The sequence below is a fragment of the Sorex fumeus genome, unplaced genomic scaffold (assembly GCF_029834395.1).
Source record: "Sorex fumeus unplaced genomic scaffold, SorFum_2.1 ptg000037l, whole genome shotgun sequence".
Lineage (NCBI taxonomy): Eukaryota > Metazoa > Chordata > Mammalia > Eulipotyphla > Soricidae > Sorex > Sorex fumeus.
Window position 1 is genome coordinate 50218230 of NW_026606094.1, and position 23984 is coordinate 50242213.

The window sequence follows — 23984 nt, forward strand, 5'->3', positions numbered from 1 at the left end:
GACAATGAATGTCATTTTTTTCAGAAACAAAATGCAGCTTTATTCAAGAGCTCATATATATATATATATATATATGTATATATATATATATGGCAAGATGACTGATGGGTGACGCTAAAATCATGATCTACCCCAATTTTCTTGGCACCAGAAATTCTCAAATTTGAATGTGCCTCAAAATCCCCTGTGGATCTCATTTAAATGCAGATTGGATTCAGCATTTTGGGGGTGGGACCAGCATTCTGCATTTTCAATAAGCTACCACATGATCCTGATGTTACTGGTCCATGGACTAAGCAGAATGATTCAGGGAATCTTGAACACCACCATTCTAAAGTTAATTGGCCCTCAGAGAACACAGCAAGAATCCTTCCACCTGGTCTCATCGGGCTTTGCTTTAATCAGCTCCGGGAAGAGGCTCAGATTAGAGGAGCAGACTAATTGCCTGAGCAATACTGAAGGTCAAATACAAGTCTAGGACACCATGCACAGTGAATGGAATATGAAATGCCCCTAATGGTCTAAAGAACTATGAAAATTAATAGGGAGGAAACAACGTACACTTTACCTTAATCAGAGAGTTAGGATAAACAACAGACTAATAACTGAGAACTGAGTATTTCCTTAGTCTCAAGGAAGAAATTTCTAGAGAACCTGGCTAGATTCTTCTTCGTGAGTTAGTGGGTCCCAGATTCTTTGCCTACACCCCCAAAGAGAAAGTCAATAAAGGCCACACACCTTTGCTGGGAAGAAAAGCAGAGGGCCTTTCCTGTTGCTTGCATCATTTTTCCTGCTCTGGTTTTATCTTGGAAGCCTTGGGATCGGAGAAATTTTCCTAGTTCATTTTCTTCTTGAGACAAGACTGTTGAGGAAAAGACCAAAAGGAGCCATGAATGACAAGCATGATTCTTATAGAGGAGGAGAGAGAAATCACAAAGTTTTCTTTCTTCCATAGGCAAAGATGAGGTGACATTAAATCCAACTGGCTAGCTACAAGGTAAGTTCTTCCTGTCAACCTATTTAACTTTTTTTAAAATATATATATATATATATTTTTTTTATTAGTGAGACATCATGAGGTTCAGTTGCAGACTTACAAATTTTTGTGCTTGGGTTTCAATCATACAATGATCAAATACTATTTAACTTTTATCCTGTTCTTCCATTTACAAAATCAGAGATCAAATTTACTAGAGTACATCTGTCAGTGTGTTTGGCGCCCTGTAATCAGAACCAGAAAATGACCTCTGCAATAAAAAATGAGCTGATAATGTGCTCCTTCGAAGCTGAAATGGAAAAGTTGGATTTGTGTTTGTCAAGTACAACTCTGGGATTTCTGGGATTCTTTCATGACTGTATACAATGTAGGTTCAGTTTACTCCTATTTTTCTCTCTTCAAATTTTTTTATCTCTGCTTTCTGAACTTTCAATTAAATTGCAAGTCACTTAAAATACTTTATTATCTATGATATAGGTTTTTTGGTTGGAGGTGGGATAGGAATCGATAGTCGATATGGAAGTAGGTTGATGATTAGGCAAATACTCTAAGTACAGAGCCAGAAGAAAACCTAAATTGGTTATGTCTGAGCTTGCTGCTTATTTATTTATTTATTTATTTATTTATTTATTTTATTTAAATGAACCTCAGAGAACACTATTGTGAGATAATGACTGGGACAAGTTTTCTACAGATAGATGTGACAGTAAGTATAACAGGTCATAGAATTGTATGAATCTTTTGACATTGCATTTATATTTATTTATTTGTTTACAGGTTGAGGGTATCATCCAGCAGTGCTCAGGGGATATTCCCGGCTCTTCTCTCAGGGTCACTCTTGCTGGTGCACTGGGGGTCATACATGGTGCCGGGGACTGAACTGAGGATCAGATGCAGGTGAGACAAGCACTTAACCTCTATTTATACTACCTCTCCAGCCTCGTATTTCATGTCTATTAGATGTATGTGCTAAGTAGTAAAATGGGCACAAAATATGCACATACAAGGATAATTTTAACATCATTATTTAGAATAGCCAAACAATCTCTCCTTAGAGTGGGGACTGACTGAATACAACACAGTGTATTCATTCAATGGAACAGCAGGCTTTTATTCAATCACTGGCTACCAACACACACAACCCCAGAAGTGACACAGAACTTCCAAGAAGGTAAAATTCTTTAAACACAAAGTTTACCAGAGACACATTTTGAACTTTTGCTCTTATTCCACTCTTCTGTGTTGACGTGCTTCATACCAATGCCTCTAAAAATGTGGTTAAAATGCAACAGCCATGTTACAGGAAGCACAAACCCAAAGATGGCAGCCGAGCCAGCTCTTGCTTCCTTATCAGCTTACAATTCTACATTTCAGCACAGAGAGTTCTTAGAATCCGGTCTTCCTAAGAGATGAAGGACCATTCTCTCTCCTCATTGGTCTCTCAAAATTCAATTTATTGGTCAAAGTCAAGCCCCAAAGCTATGACCTCTGTTAATGAGCTGACCTGTTTCTCCTTGGCTTCAAGGAGAAGTGCCTCTCAGCAGGCATGTCAGAGAGAGTTGGTTGTTCCCATGAGACTAACCTTGTACCTAACAAGAACCTCATCCAAACCAGGGATTTCCCATGCAAAATATGAAGTCTCATTCAGGCCACTAATTAAATGCTCATGAGATGGAATTAATTATAATTTTTGCCTTTTATCCCCATACACTAAATTTTACTTCAAATGCTTATTTAATACTTTATGCCATGGTTCGACACCACTTAAAAATTTCCTGTAATGATAGAACATGGTTTTGTTTTTAATTCCTTCCTTCCATTCCTCTCCACTTACCGATATGGAATGCACTCAGTTCTATAAATGAATCTTTCCCTATGGAGCAATTTCACATTTTATTTATAATGCACAAGCCCATCATCAGCTTTTTTTACCCTGAAGACTCAATTCACATACAAATGAACACATTTTGCTTCAGGCTAGGGAGAAATGAACTTCAGTTACCTGATTATAGGTTTGGAAAAATATACTCCTTTCCTAGATCTTTTTCTAAATAAACCTAAGTGCGCTGAATTGTTAAATCAATTTTGGCTTTTTCTTTTAATAGACTTTGGACTTAACAGATTTTCACTTAAAGAGCTAGACAGGCAGAGCCATTCAATGGGTGGTGGCAAAAGCCCAAGCTTAGTGATGACCATTATTTTCTGAGAAAGGATGGTGATCTCTTCATTTTAATTTTAAAATTAAATTACTGAGATGAATTTATAGAACTTTAACATTCAGGTTCAACCCACAGAACTCAAAATTTTTACTTAAAATGTTTCAGGTAACTTGAAGTTAAGAATTTAGAGACAATGGGGCTGGAGCTATAGCACAGCGGGTAGGGTTTTTGCCTTGCACACGGCCAACCCGGGTTCGATTCCCAGCATCTCACATGGTTCCATGAGCACAGAGCCAGGAGTAACCCCTGTGTATCACCGGGCGTGACCCAAAAAGCAAAAAAAAATTTAGAGACAAAATGTTCCTATGTCAGGCTGAAGGGATAGAACAGGTGATACAGCTCTTGCCTTGCATGTGGCTGACCCTGGTTCAATCTTCAGCACTGCAAAGGGTCCCCAGACTACCAACAGGAGTAATTCCTGAGCAGAGAGTCAGGAATAGTCCAAGCACCCTAGGGTATGGCCCTAACCCCATGTTCCCATGTACACACATACAGAGGCATACACTTGCACACACACACACACACACACACACTCAAATATAACTTATGAAATTTTCAGATGTGCCCTTAAAAATTAACAGAAAAACTTTAAAACCAATTAGTATGGCTGCATTAATTCATTCTGAATAGATTAACAATTGAATTCATACTAGGCCCTATGAATGGCCCTGGAAATAGAGATATGAATAAGCTGCACAAGGTCTTTGCTCTAATGGAGCTTGTGTTCTAGGAGAAGGAAATAGAAAGCAAAAACACATGATAGAAAAACACACATAGAGAAAATGTTAGGGAAATCAAAGAGAGAATAGAGAGAATCATCAGTACTTTCTCTGTTCACGGCATCTCTGCACAGGTGACTATGAAGGATCCCCCTTGGAGGATTAGGAAAGGGACATTCTAAGAAGAAGTAACAAGGAGTGCAAAAGGCCTCAGAATGGTGGAAAGGACAAAAAAAAAAAAAAACCAAAAATTAAAAAAAAAAAACAGAAAAAGGGAGCTAGGGGCCAGAGTGACAGTACAGTGGGTAGGGAGCTTGCTTTGCACATAGCCAACTTGGGTTCAGTCTGATTTCCTGCATCCCATATGATCCTGGTAGTCCTGCCAGGAGTGATCTCTGAGCACAGAGCCAGGAATAAGGCCTGATCTTAGACATTGTGGTCCCAAAACAACAACAAAAATAAGGGGCCAGATAGATAATATAATAGGTAGCTAGCATGCAGCCAACCCAGGCAGGATTCCCAGAATCCCATATGGTCCTCCAAAATCCAAGAATGTACCTTGAGTGCAGAGCCCCCAAACCAAAAACAAAAAGCAAAACAAGAAAATGTGAACTGTACCAATTATGTAGAAATTTATAAGTTATAGTATGGAAACTGGAATTTAAAGGACATTTGAATACTTTTCTTGGACATTCAGACACAGACTTCTTGGTCACTTGGGACTTTTTTTCAGCAGAAAAGCAATATAATCTAATGCATTAACACAAATGCACATTTTTATGCATTTTTATTTTTAAATAATTATGAGCTTATATGAGCACAGTAAATAGAATACAAAATTTCTTTATGAGCTTTAGCTCTCTCTCGTAGTATCATCTGTAACCATGGTACAATTACCAAAACTAGAAAATAGATATTGGTTGGCAAGCTACCTGCGATGTATTCGATATGCCAAACACAGTAACAAGTCTCACAATGGAGGTGTTACTGAGCCCGCTCAAGCAAATCGATGAACAATGGGAGGACAGTGCTACAGTGCTACTGTTAATTAATTTACTATCATGCTTGAATTGTACTAGTTTTCCCATTAAAGTCCTTTTAGTTTTTTCATAGTAATTCCATGATCCCACATGACACTGGGCTATCAAGTCTCCTTCAGTGAATGACAGATCCTCAGTCTTTCTAACACTCAGAATACTGTCAGGGATTTTAAAATATAATCAGTTAGTTACCTGTCTATGTCTATTTTCATTAAGTAATTTAAAAAGAAATATGGGGGTGGAGAGATAGCACAGCAGGTCAGACACTTGCCTTATTAGCAACTAACGTTGGATTGGTCCCTAGTACCACATGTGGTCCCACAAATACCCCTGAGCAAAGAAGCAGGAGGAAATCCTGAGCAAGTACCACCAGGCTTAGCCCACAAAACAAAACAAAAAATAAATAAAGAAACAGAACTAATCATAAGAGAGCTGAGTGAGGGCCACGGAGATCGCTTCAGTGTACGAGAATAAGTCCAGCCCGGGTGAGGCCCTGAGTTTGTCCCATGGCAGGGCATGCTCAGTCTCCTGTACCTCAACACAGGATCAAGCATTGCTGGAAGCAGCCCTGGGACTTGAGCTCCAGTGGGGTGTGATGCCTAATATGAATAGAGTGATTAAAAAGTCCCCAAATTTCAAAGTCCGACATAAAACTGAGAAAACTTGCCTTATAACTAGGAAAATAAATGGCTTATACTTATCCATGGGAGACACAATTTAAAAATGCTTATATCCTAAAGATTGCATTAAATATAAAAATTTTTGTAAAGGATTTCTGATGAAATTATTACCCTTCCCCACTACAAAAAAAAAGGGGCAAAGACAGATCCTTCTAAATAGTACTTTCTTTAAGTTCTTTAACAAATTGTGCTGGCAAAACTGGACAGCTACATGCAAAAATATGGGCTCAGATCTCTGCCTAACACCATGTACAAAAGTAAGATCAAAATGGATTAAAGACCTCAAGGTACATTGAAGACAAAATTGGCAAAGCCCTCCATGACATTGAAGCTAATGGTATCTTCAAAGATGTCACACCACTGGCCAAGCAAGTGAAAACAGAGAAAGACAAATGGGACTATCTTAAACTAACAAGCTTCTGCACCTCAAAAGAAACAGTGACCAAAATACAAAGACAGTCTACATAATGGGAAAGGATATTCACCAAACACACATCCGACAAGGGGTTGATATTAAGGATATACAAAGTACTGGTTGAGCTCCACAAGAAGAAAACATCCAACTCCATCAAAAAATGGGGCGACAAAATGAACAGAAATTTTCTCAAAGAAGAAATCCGAATAGCTAAAAGGCACATGAGAAAATGCTCTACATCATTAATCATCAGGGAGACGCAGATCAAAACAACAACAGATACCATTTCACACCACAGAGACTGGCCCACATCAAAAAGAACAAAAGCAACTGATGCTGGCGCAGATGTGGCGAGAAAGGGACACGGTTTCACTGTTGGTGGGAATGTCGACTGGTTCAGCCTTTCTGGAAAACAGTATGGACGATTCTCAAAAAATTAGAAATTGAGCTCCCATTTGACCCAGCAATACCACTCCTGGGAATATATCCCAGAGAGGCAAAAAAGTATAATAAAGTGACATCTGCACTTGTTTGTTCATTGCAGCAATCTTTACAATAGCTAGAATCTGGAAAAAACCTGAGTGCCTGAGAATAGATGACTGGTTAAAGAAACTTTGGTACATCTACACAATGGAGTACTATGTAGCTGTTAGAAAAGATGAAGTCATGAAATTTACATACAAGTGGTACTACATGGAAAGTATGCTAAGAAAAATGAGTCAGAAAGAGAGGGAGAGACATAGAAAGATTGCATTCATCTGGGGAACATACAGTAACAAAATAGGAGACTAACACCCAAGAACAGCCGAGATATGTACCAGGAGGTTTACTCCATGGCCTGGAGGCCAGCTGCACATGGTAGGGGAAAATGCAGCTCAGATAGAGAAGAGAGCACCAAATAAAGGGTATTGGGAGGATCCTCCCAGGATGGGAGAAGCATGCTGAAAGTAGACTATAGACCGAACATGATTGCCACTCAATGCCTCTTTTGCAAACCACAGCACCCGAAAGGAGAGCGAACAAATGGGAGTGCCCTGCCACAGAGGCAAGGTAGGATGGGGGGGATGGGGGTGAGAAAGATACTGGATCAGTGGTGGTGGAGAATGGGCACTGGTGGAGGGATGGGTATTCAATAATTGTATAACTGAAACAAAGCACAAAAATTTGTAAGTCTACAACTGTACCTCATGGTGTTTCACTAATAAAAATTTAAAAAATAAATAAATAGTACTTTCCTTCCTGTGCTTCTTAACCATATGAAATAATATGGTAATGCAATGTATGTCTTACCAATATTCACACTAATGAAGTACTTACAACATATTCTCTTTTGATAGAGTACAATTGCTTTAGACAAGTCCAAACAGGTTCTTTGAATCGAGTGAAAGAGCTGTAATAAAAATAAAGACAAAATAATAAATGAAACAGTGGTGAAATAATTTTACTAAACATAACCAGAGAGTTTGATCTGCCTACCAAAACTAAGACTACATGCTGGATTGTGGAGAACTTCACAGAAACTGACCAATGCCTCTCAATATGCTCCTATTGTTTTGTATTTATTGGAATTCATTATCTAAATTAAGATCCAGAGAACAATGATTTCCTCCAGACTGAAGTAATAGCTGAAAAATAGAGATCCTAAGTGAAGGGACCAATTAAGGACTGGTAAACCAGAGACCCAACATTCATTTAAAATCTAATTTCTTTTACCACTTGCTATCTTTTCTTTTTCTTTTAATGGAGGGTCTGTCAATTAAGGGTCATTTTGAAGATAGAACATTAGCTTATTTTGCCATCTTAATGTATTTTATGGCAGGCTTAAACAATTCAATAAAAAGCAAACAAAAATCAGCTGAATGTCTGTCCATTTAGAAGGCATCTGGCAAAACAGTGTTTAGCTAGCAGCCCCTATTACTCCTTATTTTTACCCAATGATTTCATATGTTATAGAAAGAAAATATCTAGTGCCATACTATGACCATAACTGATGAAATTAAGGGAAAAGCATGTGGGCTGTACTGATAAGAAATAACTAGATTTTAAGTTACAAGAAATAACTAGATTTTAAGTTACATTGATCCTTGGACTGAGGCAGTTCAAGGAGAGAAAAAACATATGCTATATGCTTTCCCTATTCTCTGTCCACTCACTCAGAGACCAGGATGGTTGTCAGCTAAAAACACAGCAAACTTTCTGCCTCTTAAAAGCAAGGTTTTCCATTTCCTGTCTCCTAGTTTACTAGTAGTCATGGTGATATAGTGATTATATTCCAGTATCAAAATGACTTTACGATTGAAGTTAAATGATTATTTGCTTTCAAATAAATATGACTAATGATTTCATTAAAGTAGATGCATAGAGTTGTGATCATTATGCTAATTATGATAAAACTGGGTCATGAAAAACATAAATTTTAGTATAATTTCATTACACTGGATCATCAACAGTTTAGGAAAGAGCTCCCTTCATCGTAAGAGACAAAAAAATCAACATCTGACTCTGATCCTTAGCAAATGCTTGATAGGGAATATCCTGGGTCACAAGACACCAATAATTAGCAATCACTGAAGGTATGAGCGAAGCAGCTCAAAAGGAATATTTAGAAGCTATTTTGTTGTGACTGCTTGATTTTTAAAACTAAGGCACTATATATTTATGCAATAAAATGTACTTTTGGGGGTGTTCAGTAGAGTGAATTTTCACAATTGTATACAATCTTGTATCACACCCCCCAAAGGTAAACATTTTCATCGTCACAATAACTATCACTAAGACTTGTCACCAGAAATTTGTCAGCCCTTAGATAAATTAGCTGATCTTGAGAAAATAATTCTATGAATAAGTGCAACAGTTTTATATTAACTTATTAACTTACTAAAAATTGTGATGAGCTGGAGCGATAGCACAGTGGGTAGGGCATTTGCCTTGCATGCAGCTGATCCAGGTTTGATTCCTCCCACCCTCTCAGAGAGCCCAGAAAGCTACCAAGATTATCTCACCTGCACGGCAAAGCCTGGCAAGCTACCCATGTCATATTCGATATGCCAAAAACAGTGACAAAAAGTTTCACAATTTGTTGTGAGATGTTACTGGTGCCCGCTTGTACAAATTGATGAACAATGGGAGGACAGTGCTACAGTGCTAATAAATTGTGATAAAATGGTACCTTATAATACTCAACACAAAAGCTTTCTGTGGCCACAACTGCTATGTAAGCTCATCCATCAGCCCAGCTTTACAGACTCACAATTAAATCTTAGAAGAGATTAACTGGCCACAAAAATTCATGGCTACACAGTCTCCTGAAAACTCTGGGGTTGCCTCGGGAATGAGGTGGGCTGAGTCACTGTTCTGCGGAAGCCCCAGAAGCCGCACTCACATCCCACAGCTGCTGCAATGCCAAAAGCCCAACTCCAATGTCCCATGACTAACCTCTGTAGAGATGACAAACTGCCAAAAAATTCCAGGTTCATGGTCTTCAGGCTAAGAACTCTAGGGTCTTTTTGGAATGGGGACAAGCAGCCTCCCCTGCCCCCACCACCCCATACTTCTGGAAGCCCCAACAGCCATATCCGCATCCCACAACTGCTGCCATGTAAACTCATGGCCCATTTAAACATTCTCTGCTTTGTGGAGCATCTGGCCACATTTTCAGCCATACAACAACTTCAAATTCTTTACAACTTACGTACCAGTAGGAACATACTGAATTAGATGGTAAAGTAAAATAGAAGCCAACTAAACTCAATAAACAAAAAACATTAACACAAAAGGTTCTTCAACAGCTACAACAGCTTAGTAAACACTTGGGCAGGATTTAATGACCTCCTGGTGAGATATAACAAATTTTCTCTTATTGAAGTATTTTTCTGTTAATTCCAATAGCCATTTAGTTGTAACAAGTAATATGAAATAAATTATTTTGTACCTAGTAAGGGCAAGCTTGGGGGGTGATTGGGAAAATGGGAACAAGAGTGAGGGATGGTCACACTGGTGGTGGGATTGATGTTGGACTATTGAATGCCTATAACAAATGAATCATGAGCAACTTGTAAACCAGAGTGTTTAAATAACGGGAAAAAATTTTTAAAGCTCTCTGTTTTAGCAAAATTAATGTTCTATTTTAGCAGTTAACCTTTGATATAAGAACATATCAAAATTGTTTTTGTTATTTTATATTTTAATTGATGAAATCTTTCTCTCACATATCAATAATTATTCTTCAACAAACACTTCTCTAATATGTAAAATTTAGTCATAATTAAGTACTTTGGATACCAGGTTCCTATAATAGCAGTTAGGTTCATTAAAGAATAGTTGGTTTAGTAAAAATACTGCTGTAAGAATCAAAATATAAGTATAAAATTACTCTATCTTGTTTAATGTACTAATAATCAACACGATGTTTTTTTATACACTAATGTTTATATTAATCAGATTCCTAAATGAAAACAATCCTGTTAGATATGAATATCATGAGTATCACTTCAACTCTATTTAAAATACAAAAAAATTATAATATTTGCCTCTGGTTCTACTATTCTCCACTGCAATAATCTTTACTAGAACAAACCCGTGAAACCCAGTTTCCTCTATGGGAGTAATGCCAATGACAGAAAAAGGGTATCAAATTAGTATTAGTTGCATTAACTTGTATACTTTGTTCAGTTAATCCTGACTGAATGTTTAGGGTGTATCTGGTTGAGGGTACAATTATGAATAAAGCTGAAGTGGAATTTGACCTCTGAGAGGTGGTGCAGCAGAGTAGGACAAATAAACATTTGAGATAATTCCACGAGAGAACAATTACTATGAACATTAGTCCTCATCCGGATTCTGCCTTCACATCTTTAGAACAAATCTTATCCTTTTCCACAAGACAGGCTTTCTTATATAATCGACAACCAACACGTCTTCTTAAACCATCTCTGTTCTGAAGTAACTACAGTTTCCACCCTTCTCAGAAGACTTTTTGAAATCTAGTTTTTCTTATTAAATGTGCAGGCAGCCCCTTAGCTTATGTCTTTAAGTTCACAGGAAATTCTAATTCTTATCAGGGCATGCAACATATTTCTTCTCTCAGTGCCCTCGTATACTAAGAAGTGGTAAGTATGCTTTTGCTATTTTAATATATTGATGGAAGTATCTATAAGGCAAGGTACTAGTGTATTTTCTACCAGTTATACTTTAGGATCATTCATATATGAATTCCACACATTTTAATATTAACTAGTCTAATCAAATACCTGCCTGCTCGTTTCATTCTAGAATTTTTTTGAATACCAAACTTATTGGATTCTGTTTTATGGAAGTTTGAAATGCCATCCTTTCCACCCCCCCTTTTTAATGTAAAAATTTGCTCACTCTAGTATTGATATCACTATTGTTAACACTTTGCATTAATTCAAAAAAAACTTGTGTTGATAATTTGCCACATGACATGCATTCCAACAAAGTGCTTGAAAAATGAACTGAGATTTATTGGTAGCTATGGAGAATTTTGAAGTTGAAAATAAATGCAGATTGAGTTGATACGATCCTCCATTTTACTCAGGGGTGTTTGAGTGCATACACTGTCAAATATAACTTCTTTATGGTTGCCTGCAAGATCACAGCACAGGGACTCTCAGCAATGAAGCACTCACCTCCAGCTTGGCATCCAGATCTGCATCAGATGCAACAACGTGTTCATCTTCCTTCTTCCCTGTGGCTTTAATGAATGCCTGTTTTGTTTCCCAATACTTCTGCTGCATCTTATTTACAACTGACTTATCTTGAGCATATCGATCCTGCATGTCCCAGGGATAGCTGCTAAAGATACATTTTTAGAGTTGATTTAGCCGTGACTTTCATAGATTAAGATGTTCCACTATGAATAAACTTATCTAGTCACATATAACATGAGTAAGTATGAAATACGTTTTCTCAATTTTGGAACTACACCCACTGTTTTTGAAGGCAATGCCTAATGGGTTATATAAAAACACCACTCTTGCTGCTGACGCTGGGTGGGGAGACGGGGTGGGGGGGGGGGCATGAGGTGCTATGGATCAAACCCAGGCTTTCCGCATGCCCACTGGACCTTTGAGCCATCACTCTCCAACCCCTATAAGTCCTTTCTTACATGATTATTGAAAAAATATGTTAAAAAATGCTAATTTTTTCCCTAAAATCTTGTAAGTTAGTGAGGAAATCAAACTTTTTTCGCTGGCTTAAACTAAGAAGAGAGTTCAGATAACAGATTGGATGCACACCTTCCAGAAGTGGACAACTTAAGACCCAGTCAGCTGGGTGGCTGGCTCATTACCCCAGTGAGTCAGAGATAAAGCCAAACACCAGTGTTCTCTCCACTCCCAACAATTCAGCCACCACTGAAGTGATGGCAGAAAAGCTGAGATAAGAGCTGAAAAATAGCATACTTAAAATCTGTCACAGAGGTACCTAACAAATGAAACTTACAGAATCAGAGAGGAGAATGGTTACCAGAGGTAGAAAGGAAGGGGGGAATGGGAATTTGCTTATGGAAGGAAATAAAGTTTCAATTACTAAGGCTGAATAAATTCTAGAAACATTAGTACAATATTACGCCTATAGTTAGTACAACGCTGTTCAAATGAAAAACTTGTGAAGAAGGTAGATCGAGTGTTCTTAGCATATTAAAAATTTGAATTTAAAAAAATTTTAAAACGCTAGATTTTTTGATATGTAAACTTTACATTTATAAACAAATGCTTATATACAGAAGCCATTCTTTAGAAAAAAACATAATGGAAAACAAACTTATCCAAGATGTAATTCTCATATTCTTATGCTTGTACATTTTATTTTATAGGCCCTGGAACTTGCATTATTCATTTTCTGCTATGATTATTTTTTATCCTCTAAAGAGTTTGAAAATTACAAAATGAAAAAGTATGTTTGTGTATATAAAAATTGCATTTCAAATATTTTAACTATGCATAAAAATAATGAGAACAACTCATTTAATGTAATCTTTTATTTTTAATATTTTTTTTTTTTAGTTTTGAAGCCATACTCCGAGGTGTTCTGAGCTTTTTTCTGTCTCTGTTCTCAGGGATCACTTATTGCAGGGCTAAAATTCCTTAGCGAAGGGCTTTAGGGGCTGGAGCAATAGTACAGAGGGTAAGGTGTTTGTCTTGCACGTAGCTGACCCGGGTTTGATTCCCAGCATCCCACATGGTCCCCCAAGCACGGCCAGGAGTAATTCCTGAGTGCAAAGCCAGAAGTAACCCCTGCGCAATGCTGGTGTGACCTCAAAAAAGCAAAAAAAGGGGGACTTTAAATAAGCATTTAGTATTTGGCCCAAAACTGATATGATTATGTCTGATACTTAATTCTATCCCCTCTTAAAAGAACATACTGATATATATTGGTTGTATATTCTTAAATCCAAATTTTGTGCAGATAAGAAATACATATGATATAGCCATGCCTTATTTCTGCACATCATTCTTGTGTAAAATATTTGAAAATGTTCCTTTTTCAGTAAAAAATAGTTTTTCAAGGTTTGTGAAAGACTTTGATTCAAAATATGGATTTTGTGTGTGTGTGGGGGGGGGTGTATTGGGGAAATGGGTACATGGTCAGCAGTACATGTCATGAATGTTTGGGGACTCAAATTTACTCCATCATACCACATAACTGGATCCCCAGCGCTACTGCATGTAGCTCTGATGCCCCCCAAACACTGCTATGTGACGCTGCAACACTGCTTGGGAGGTCTTTCTATTTTTAAAGTTCCAAAGGAAAATAAATAGTATTCATGAAGAAATTGGAGAATTACTGAGAAAACAGTAATCTGTAAAAGTGGCTGGAGTACCCCAAATATTGACACGAAGTTTGCCAATGGCACTCTGTCCCTCCCCATGTGGATTTTACTCTTCTGCCTGCCCGAAACTTTGAGAACCACCAGGTGTGGCCCCAAAACAAACAAAAGACATTTGCTTTCAACTTTTAGTTTTAAAATGCCTCTATCTCCATACCTGAAAATTTACACTCTTCTTAGAAGAATTTACAATATGCAGTTCACATATTTATTCTTAAAGATGAGTAAGGGTTTCAGATGATTTTTTTAGTAAAAGTTCTTTACAAAGAAAGAATATTTAAGGGAAAGATGGCGGCCGCACGGGAGCCTTGTGGACAGCAGTTTTGAGCCAGGGGTCGGGGGCAGCAGGGACCTCATGGGAAGGGGGCGTTCTGGTCCATCCTTCACACCCTACCGAGGTCACTAGTTCCCCCCACAAGCGGCTCTCCGGCACGGCCACGGCCCCAGAAGCACAAGGACTTAGCGCAGAAAACCAGCCGCTTGGAGCAGAAAAGCGAATGGACTATGTGTTAAACAGCGCCATCATGCCTGCCCGGAGGGGAAAGGGTGTTACCCCATTCGCCCTCTCCTCTCTGGAAAGAAAGATGGCGGCCCCATGGGAGCCTTGTGGACAGCAGGTTTGAGCCGGGGGTCGGGGGCGGCAGGGACCTCATGGGAAGGGGGGCATTCCGGTCCGTCCTTCACGCCCAACCGAGGTCACCAGCTGCCCCCCACGAGCGGCTCTCCGGCATGGCCACAACTCCAGAGCACAGAAACCAATCTCTTAACTATCTAACTTTTAATAGAAATACTTCCAGGGTTAATAAGTAAAATAGCAGAAATCCAAAACCGCATGGCCGCTATCGCGGCCACACAACATCATTTAATTCTTAAACCCAGCTGTAGAAAGCAAATCATTTCACAACACTTTTTCAGGATGTCTGATTTGGGGGGGGTCGTAAAATTGGGAGGGGTGCGAGGTGGGGTTCTATTGGGGTTCGCGGTTAAAAATAAGTATTGGTAAAGGGAAATGTGTTTGATATTTGCATGACTGAGACCTAAACCTGAAAGCTCTGTAACTTTTCCCACAGTGATTCAATAAATAAATAAATTATTAAAAAAAAGAAAGAATATTTAAGGTGGTTTCTGCATTATTTAAAAGATGTTTTTGTAATTCAATCCCAGGCATCACAAACATAAAGTTTTATTATGCATCTGCACCAGAGGAAATAGGAGGAAAACATGTACAACCTATGTAAAATATAATCTCTTTATAGTATTTACATGAAAAGTTTAGAAATAACCCCTCAACCACGCCCCCAATTTTTTTTAGGAGTATGGGCATTTCAAGAACATAGGGTATATTTTGCAGTGTCATTGTTTTTGGTCACAGGTTCCAGACTTAAAAAAAAAAAGTCGATGAAATAGATTAGAGATCTAGTGAACATGCATGACTCCTATCATTAACAAGTGAGAAATCTCAGGTTTTTAGATTAAGAATCTGGCCCCAAAATACACAGAATTAAAATGCAGCCCCTAAATCCCAGGACAGTACCCATTTCAATGCTCTCTTGCATTTCAGCATCAAGTGCTAACATGGAAGAGTGAGTAGAATAAAGATTTGGGTGAAGGGTCCATTTATTGTGGCTCTCTGATCTCTTTTAGTTGGGTGACTCCCTACTAATATGAGTATTTTTATATTAGTTAACACATTAACACATTATCACATGGTAAAGTCATCTCCTTTTCTTAATGAGGAAAAATGAAACGTTAACAGCCTGATGTCTTGGTTGAAGCTTTCAAATGGGCACACTCAGAGGTGCTAAACCCTCTAGCCATGATTTACTTACCTCCAAATGCATTTCATTTTAAGAAATGCAAAAATATTTTGAAGTTTTATATTTGCTATTAAGAGGACTGAGCTCTCTGCTTCTCTACTGACCTCTCAGTACTAAAAGGCATGTGAAATTAAAGTAATTATACATTTGAAAATAAAATTATAAACCAAAATTTTTAATACAAAGTAGATAAAATGTGACAAAAATCTCTGAAGGCCATGGAACAAAGGATTCAGAAACATGGCTTGAAAATCTTTGTAAGAGGATGAACATGCTGCTTGGATTTAATCTTTATTTTATTCAACATCATCTACTTTTAAGACATTCAGTTTTTAAATGTTTCTGAAGGTTAAGGTTATACCTTTATGAATACAAGCTGTGCATTAGTTAATTATTTGATTGTTATCCTCCTCAGGGCAACATCTGGTGGGGCTTAGGGAGGCCCTGTACTCAGGTAACATCCCTGACAGTGTGCTTGGGACCATATGAGATTCCCGGGATTGAACTCCTGGCAGCTGTGTTCAAGGACCTAGATGCCCTATCACTCTGGCCCCAGTAATGATTATTTTTTATGTAGGAGTACTGCTATTTACTCAGTCACTGATTAGCTGACTGAATTGTGCATGAATTCCACCTTACTTTTTAAAATTTTTTTATAATTTTATTTATTGAATCACCGTGAGAGCAGTTACAAGGCTTTCAGGTCTAAGTCTCGGTCATACAATGAAACACCCTTATCTTCACCAGTGCCCATTCTCCACCCCCAACAACCCCAGTATACTCCCATCCCATACCCTCCCCCTACCTATGGGGCAGATGATTTCCACATTACTCTCTCTCCACTTTGATCACATTCAATATTTTGACACCAGACCCACCATTATTATTCAAGATTTTACTCCAACACTCAGATCTGCTGAAAAAGCAACAGTAGACAATTTGTTTTCTACTGCTGGTTACGAATAACATATGATGTTGCGTGGCTGCAGTAGTGGCCACGCGATTTTGAAATTCTGAAATTTTAACACTTAAATCTGGAGGGATTTCTGCCAAAACCTGCTGGGTTCCGAGATTTGCTCCTGAGTCTCTGGGATCATGGCCATTAAACAGCTTGATCAGGAGCCAGAAAGGCCGTTCGTGGGTGATGACTTGGGGTCTCGTTGGGGTAGGGAGGAAAGGACCGGCTCCACCTCCCTCCTGTGAGGCCCAAAAAGTTTTGTCACTGTGGGCCCATGCCTGACTGTCCAATGGCCTCTGAAGGATGGTGGCCACCGAGCCACCAGGGGAGAGCAGGCAGAGGGACAACACCCTTTCCCCAGTGGGGTGGCCTGGTGACAGTAACCTACTGCATGGTCTGGACACATTTCTGCCAAAAGCCAATGGATTTCAAGATTTGTTTCTGAGTTTCTGGGATCATCGCCATTATAAGCAGCTTGATCAGGAGCCAAAGAGGCCGTTTGTGGATGATGACTTGGGGTCTCGTTGGGGTGAGGAGGACAGGACCGACTCCACCTCCATCCTGTGAGGCCCAAAATGTCTCGTCACTGTGGGCCCAAACCTGACTGTCCAATGGCCTCTGGAGGATGGCGGCCACCAAGCCACCAGGGGGAAGCAGGCAAAGGGACAACACCCTTTCCCACTGGGGTGGCCCAGCGACAGTAACCTACTGCGTGGTCCGGACGCATTTCTGCCAAAAGCCACTGGGTTTCGAGATTTGTTTCTGAGTCTCTGGGATCATGGCTGTTAAGCAGCTTGATCAGGAGCCAGAGAGGCCATTTGTGGGTGATGACTTGGGGTCTCGTTGGGGTGGGCAGGACAGGACCAGCTCCACCCCATCCCATGAGGCCCAACATGTCTCGTCACTGCGGGTCCAAACCTGACTCTCTCTGGAGCATGGCGTCCACCGGGCCACCAGGGGAAACAGGTCAAGGCATGAAACCTATTCCCACCTGGGTTGGCCCAGCACCGGTAACCTCCTGCAGGGACCAGGCGCATTTCTGCCAAAAGCTGCTGGGTTTCGAGATTTGTTTCTGAGTCTCTGGGATCATGGCCATTAAGCAGTTCAATCAGGAACCAGAGAGGCCATGCCTCCAATTATATAGCTGAGCCAGAGGTGGTTTGTGGGTGTGTTTCCCACATACCTAACTTTTGGCCGTTTACTTTCTTGGTAAACTTTGCCCCAAGTTTTTGGGGTCTGGACAAAGGCAGAGCAGCAATTCTGGGGTATCTGGAAGTCTGAAGGCACCATCAGGCTGTTGATGCACACGCCTCACAGGTACAGATTGACCTGCTGGAGGCACCATACCCTCATAATGATTTTTTTAAGGTATCAATTATAATTGGAAAAATACTTGTAAGAAAAGCCATCATTACACTTTAAAAAAATAACATGTAAATGAATTTCCTAGCAACTAGAGAATTGTATGAGAAATAATAACAGTTATTTGGTTTTCATTTTCTTTAGCAGGGATATTAAACTTGACTTTATTTAATACTGGATACTAACATGATTTTCATTCAGCATACATTTACTGAGCTTATACTAGGTGCTCTACTCTTTCATTAGCCTTAGTTTAAAAAAGACAACAAATTACTCACCATTTGTGTCCTGACATGTTTTCTTTGTCTTCTACTGTTGATATGGGAAGAAGGGGCAGAGAAAAAAGCATGAGAAGGGAAGTTATATTAAAAGATGATACAAAATAAACATTAACAAACTATATTATAACTATTTATTAACCTGATAAATATATATACTATTTAATATAAGTCACGTCTAGTTAATTTTCAGAGACCAAATACTTTTTTTTTCTTTTTGGGTCACACCTGCCGATACACAGAGGTTACTCCTGACTCTGCACTCAGGAGTTACTACTGGTGGTGCTCCTGGGACCATATGGTATGCTGGGAATTGAACCTGGGTTGACCGCGTGCAAGGCAAACACCCTACCCGCTGTGCTATCTCTCAAGCCCCAAGAGATCAAATGCTTTTAACAGTAACAATTCACCCTGATGCTAGAATAATGCATCTACGTAACACTGAAAGAAATTTCCTAAACTGAGTTTAAGAAGCCCAGTGAATTTTTTAAAGACTTGTAAAATACTACTCAAAATGAGACTGTAACAAGCAAATAAACACTGTTGAAGTATACATGAAATATATTATTACATCGTGAAAGTATAAACTTCTTAGAAAGGAAGAATACAAAATTTCAGATAGCCAGTTACCATTGCTTTGAGAGGTGGTGGGGGCAGGGTGGTTATTACTCAAAAGAGATATAAGTAGACTTCAACTGTACCTGTAAAGTTCTTTATTAAGGTGTGTGGTGCATATACTGATGTTTCCATTTTATGAACTTGAAATGCTTTGTAACCAGTATTACTAAAAAATAAACCAACATATTGCAAATACTAAAAGCAACCACAATTAGTAATAGGCTAAATGAGATATCAAGAAGGGTATAAAGAAGAAAGAATGTGATTCCTTTCAGTTTCACCAGATCAGCTCTCTGTTTTCAGCATATTTGGAAAGATGGGAGACGTCTGATGCTTTTTACGAATACCCTTTTTTGTCCCAATCCTCCACATAAGCCAAACTCAGCAGTAGAGCCAACTAACCATGCCTCAAATAAGCCCACGTCTATCTACTAGTTCCTGTAGGTGAACTTCCTACTCAAATAGATCACTGGCTGCCAGACAGCCAGTGAGAGTATGGATACCTATGGCTAAGCAAGTTGTTTTCACTCTGCCTCAGAAAACACCCTGTCAACCTAGACCCTACAATGATTAGCTTCCCTAGGTTTTCCAAAAATGATTTAGGGAAAATAAATTGAGTTGTTTAAATTCCAGCTCTTGGGTATGAATACAAGGGAAGGAGGAGGAACTTTCCTTCAGATGCATGGACACCTCAAAAGCTGCCAGCATTTCTCTTCCTTCTGGAAGGCAGCCTGGCTTTAGGACAAGTAGCTTTGCATCATGAGTGTCCTGATGAGTAGACTTTGCACTCTACTGAGTAAATCAGAAGGATCACACATTCCAGTCCTCTCACCAACCACACAGCTTCAATCCAAATACATGTGACTTGATTTAGCGCAAAGCTTCCAACAAAATTCCCCGTAAAGAGATATTTTAGAAAGTGAAACCACCATTGTTTTTAAAGCTCTATTTCATCATTTTAATTTCATTTCATTCTATTTTACCTATTTACTAAATTAAGATAACTGATACTTTTTATTATAGCAAAAATACAGCATAAAAGTATCTTCATAATTCACTTAATTTTGTTATTGGTACAGGGGTGGAGGGGCAGTGTGCTCTGGGGACCACTCCTGGCAATAACTGGCCTGGGAACACAGGCCCAGCAACTTGGTGCTTAGGCTCAGCTCTGCAGTGGTGCCTGGCCTGGCAGTGACGAGACCATCAGGGTGACTGACCTTGGCAGTGCCTATGGTACTCAGGGAACCAGTCACAGGCATTGCTGCAAATTGTACCGGGGCTTCACGTATTCAAGACATGTCCTCTAGCCCTCTGTACTATCTCCCCATCCCCCTCGTACCAATTTTTAAGCTCAGTATTGTTAAACAGGTCTCCAAAACATTTTCCTCTTGCACAACTGAAACACTACCATAGTAAAACATCCTTTTTTCTCTTCCTCACAGATCCTGGCAACTACACTCTACTTTTGCTTCCAAATTTTGGTGATCTTAGATATTTATATAAGTAAAATAATAAATCAATTATTTATTTATACTTTTGTGTTTGGTTCATTTCACTAAGCCTCTTAGCTTCGAGTTTCAATCAAGTAGCATATGACATGATTTTCCTTCTTTCTTAAGGCTGAGTACTATTGCACTACTCGTACAGAGCACACTCTACTTATCCATTTGCCGAGAGATTTAAGTCATGTCCACATCTTGGTTACTATGAATCATGCTGAAATGAACATGAGTATGCAAAAATTTCTTTTAAAATTTTATTGAAGTATCCTAGTCAATAACAGTATCAAAATAACTATTTTACACTAATCCTTCCACCAGTGTGTCAAGAGGCCTCCAGCACCACCCCTGGCCCCCATCAACCTCCTTCTCCACCCCTCCAGTTCTCAGTTCTATTGATCATGTCTTGGCGTTTGTTTGCATTGGGTATTTTCTAATTCTGTTGTTTCTTTATACTGTACACATAAGCAAGGCCATTTGGTATTTGTCATTTACCTTCTGACTCAGTTCACTTAGCTAACACCCTCCAATTCTGTCCAAGTTGCAGCAAACTAAAAAATTTCATCTTTCCTCAAAAGGCTTTGCAAATTGCAAATATTTCCTCAAGATTATGTCCTAAACCCAGAAGAAGACTTGCTAGATTTTAAAGTGATTGTATTTATTTTTAAAAACATACAAACTTTTGTTTTTGTTTTTTAAACCACATCCAGTGATGACCCAGGGATTACTCCTGGTTGTGTGCTCAGGTATCATTTCTAGCAGTGCTCCAGGGATCATATGCAATGCTGAGGATCAAAATGAATCTGGGCCAAACATGTATAAGACACATATATGTACTATCTCTTGACCCATTTCTAAATGTTTTTCCACAGTTTTTGTACCAATTTACAATCCCATCAATACTGCTCAAGGATCCCACAGTATGAGGGTCAAAGTAGGGTTTGTCAGATGCAAGAGAAGTGCCTTACCCCCGAACTAAGTTTCCAGTTCCTTTAACATGAGGGTTACATTTAACAATACGTCTCAGTTGAGATGAGCCACATTAAGAGCTCAATGGTGACATGTGTCAAATGGCTACAATACTGGGCAGGTATGAGAAGATATACTCTTAACAGGAAAAACAGGCATAGAAACATATAGATCCAGGAGACTTAACTTTTGGCAAGGGACATATAAAAAGATTTTAATGAATTCTTAAATTTTGTTATAAAAATTTTATGTTCTTTATAAAATACAATTTAGTGTGTAATCAGCTATACTTTAATTCTCAATTATGCAAATTAGTTCTCTAATTCTGCCATAAGACACCTTATGAAACAAGCTCAAAATGAAAGGTATCTTGTCTTGAACTTTTCAATAGCAAAGAGAAGACCTCCAAAGTTTACCCTGAGAGATAAAAAAGAATAAGCCTGAAGTTGTTTATGGACTCTGAGTACCCCCATTAAGACAAAAGCATCAATATTGTTAAATTCAGCACACCCTAGCAACATGTACACTTATTTCACTAAACATAAGACAAAACAGATGATCTTACAATAATTACAACGCATATAGGGAAAGAGGAGTCTACAAGTTGATAGGATTAATGAAAAATACATCCCAAATATTAAATGTGGGGAGTCAGTAAGTACATCTCTGTGCCTAAGACAGGAAAAATATATCACTGATCTGAGGTGGGATTGATGCAGATATCAGGACCATCCTCTTAGGTGACACTGAAATACCCAATCTGATCTCAGTCTTTCTCCAGGATGTACCGAACAGAACAACCGTAGCAGTTCTCAGCCTCAGCCTTACCCTTAGAGCTGAGGGACCACCTATGGAGAGCTTAAAGAACATAGACCAGGGAAACTTGAAGTTACGTATGGGAGTTTTGTACAGTAAGTAGGCTCGTTTCTCTTACTTTTTTTCTATAAGTTTGGCTTTTCAATGTTATCTCCCTCTGTGGACCAACTGCAATGATTGCATTTATTTCCTATAGCTATATAAAACACGTTATGAACACAATGGGAGGCCAATACATAGCAAAAGCTAAATAAAAATACTCTAAGTGGGCTGGAGCAATAGCACACCGGGTTGGAGAATTTGCCTTGCATGTAGCCGAGTTGAGTTTGATTCTTTCGTCCCTCTTGGAAAGCCTGGCAAGCTACCAAGAGTATCCTGCCCACAAGGCAGAGCCTGGCAAGCTCCCCATGGCGTATTCGATATGCCAAAATCAGTAACAACTAGTCTCACAAACGAGACGTTACTGGTGCCCGCTCGAGCAAATAAATGAACAACGGGACAACAGTGCTGCAGTAAGTACTAGAGTTCAAAAATGGGAAAGCAAGCCTGGTTTAAACAAAGACTGATGTTCTGCTACTTTATAGTCATTCTGTCCTTAAAATCTGATGCTAATACTCTGACAGTCCTTGGAGGGAAAAGGGGAAAAGTATTTCATTCCATATAGGTTGGCTTGAGCTACACTGAACATTTGGTCTGGCTCAGAACCCCTTTTTCTGATGGTTAGCTAAGGGCACCTCAGATCATATTTGATTTAGGCAAAGAATCTAAAATGCTTGACCAACCCTTATTCAAAGTAAAGGTAAGACAGAAGCTATAATTCACCACACTGAATACTCTTAACTCACAAAAATATCTTGAGGAGCTTCCTCCGAAAGGACATATTCTGTGTTCTCTATTTCCGTTGCAATCATTCATATCTAAAATCAATTTCCTTTCCAACTTAAGGCATAGAATTTTCTTTTCTACAGAGCGAGCAAATTTTCTAGTAGGAGTACTAACTGAATTTGAGTCCAGAATCCTTTTTCAGGTTTCTGTACTGAGCATATGGCAGATTTTCTTGAACTGTAAAATGGAGCTACTGCCAAATTCATCATTTTCCTCTTTAATTTATTCAAAATGCCTATTTTCTAATGAAAAACTTGTCACTAGAGTTCTTCTGTTCTGTTATACACAACAGGATTTAGCTTCATTTGGGAAGTTGGCCATTTCCCCCAGAAGGAACACACTTCTCAAGAGAACAAAGCAGTGTCTTCCAGTGATGTGGGTGCAAAATGGTACATTTGAATCATCACATAGTAAAGTAAAATCACTCATTTCCAAACATCAGTTTCATGGCACTACATGTCATGAGTTTAAGGGGCAAATCTGTTCATTTTTCAACATTCCTGAAACCAGAATGCATCCTATAAATGCCGTCAACTGTTTCCTGGTTAGTTTTCTCTTCCCATGAAAAGTAAAGTGGTGAAAGATCTCATGACAACAGTTTCTTGTAGCTGGTCAAATACAGAAAAATATTTGAAAATTAAACTTCAGTAAAATTACTTCTCATATATGCAATAGACTTCTGGGGATTATATGAAGAAAACAAAGAATCTTAAGTTAGACCACCAGGTGTTGCTCTGACATGGAATAAAGGTCAGGATGGAGGAAGGTGCCTGCAGTTGAGTTACAGCAGGGAGAGGGCTCACAGCTGCCTTTTCACATGGCTCTGGAGTAAGGTTCTAATTAGTAGTTGCAATCTAACAAAG

General features: G+C 38.9%; 1 protein-coding gene across 8 annotated transcripts in view; it reads right to left on the minus strand.

The window, feature by feature from the left end:
- The window catches only part of ICA1 (islet cell autoantigen 1), a 182982-nt gene that overhangs the window by 140667 nt on the left and 18331 nt on the right, over positions 1 to 23984 (minus strand). For 3 of the 8 annotated variants that reach the window (XM_056118411.1, XM_056118410.1, XM_056118415.1), the window contains 4 exons: positions 18335 to 18365; positions 11719 to 11884; positions 7388 to 7460; positions 739 to 862 (listed from right to left, as the gene is read on the minus strand). In XM_056118411.1, the coding sequence (XP_055974386.1) occupies positions 739 to 862; positions 7388 to 7460; positions 11719 to 11884; positions 18335 to 18351 (380 nt within the window). In that variant the 5' untranslated portion in view covers positions 18352 to 18365. Of the gene's footprint in view, positions 1 to 738; positions 863 to 7387; positions 7461 to 11718; positions 11885 to 18334; positions 18369 to 23984 lie in introns of those variants that run through there. The other 5 variants (XM_056118413.1, XM_056118412.1, XM_056118409.1 and 2 more) reach the window with 3 other exon arrangements.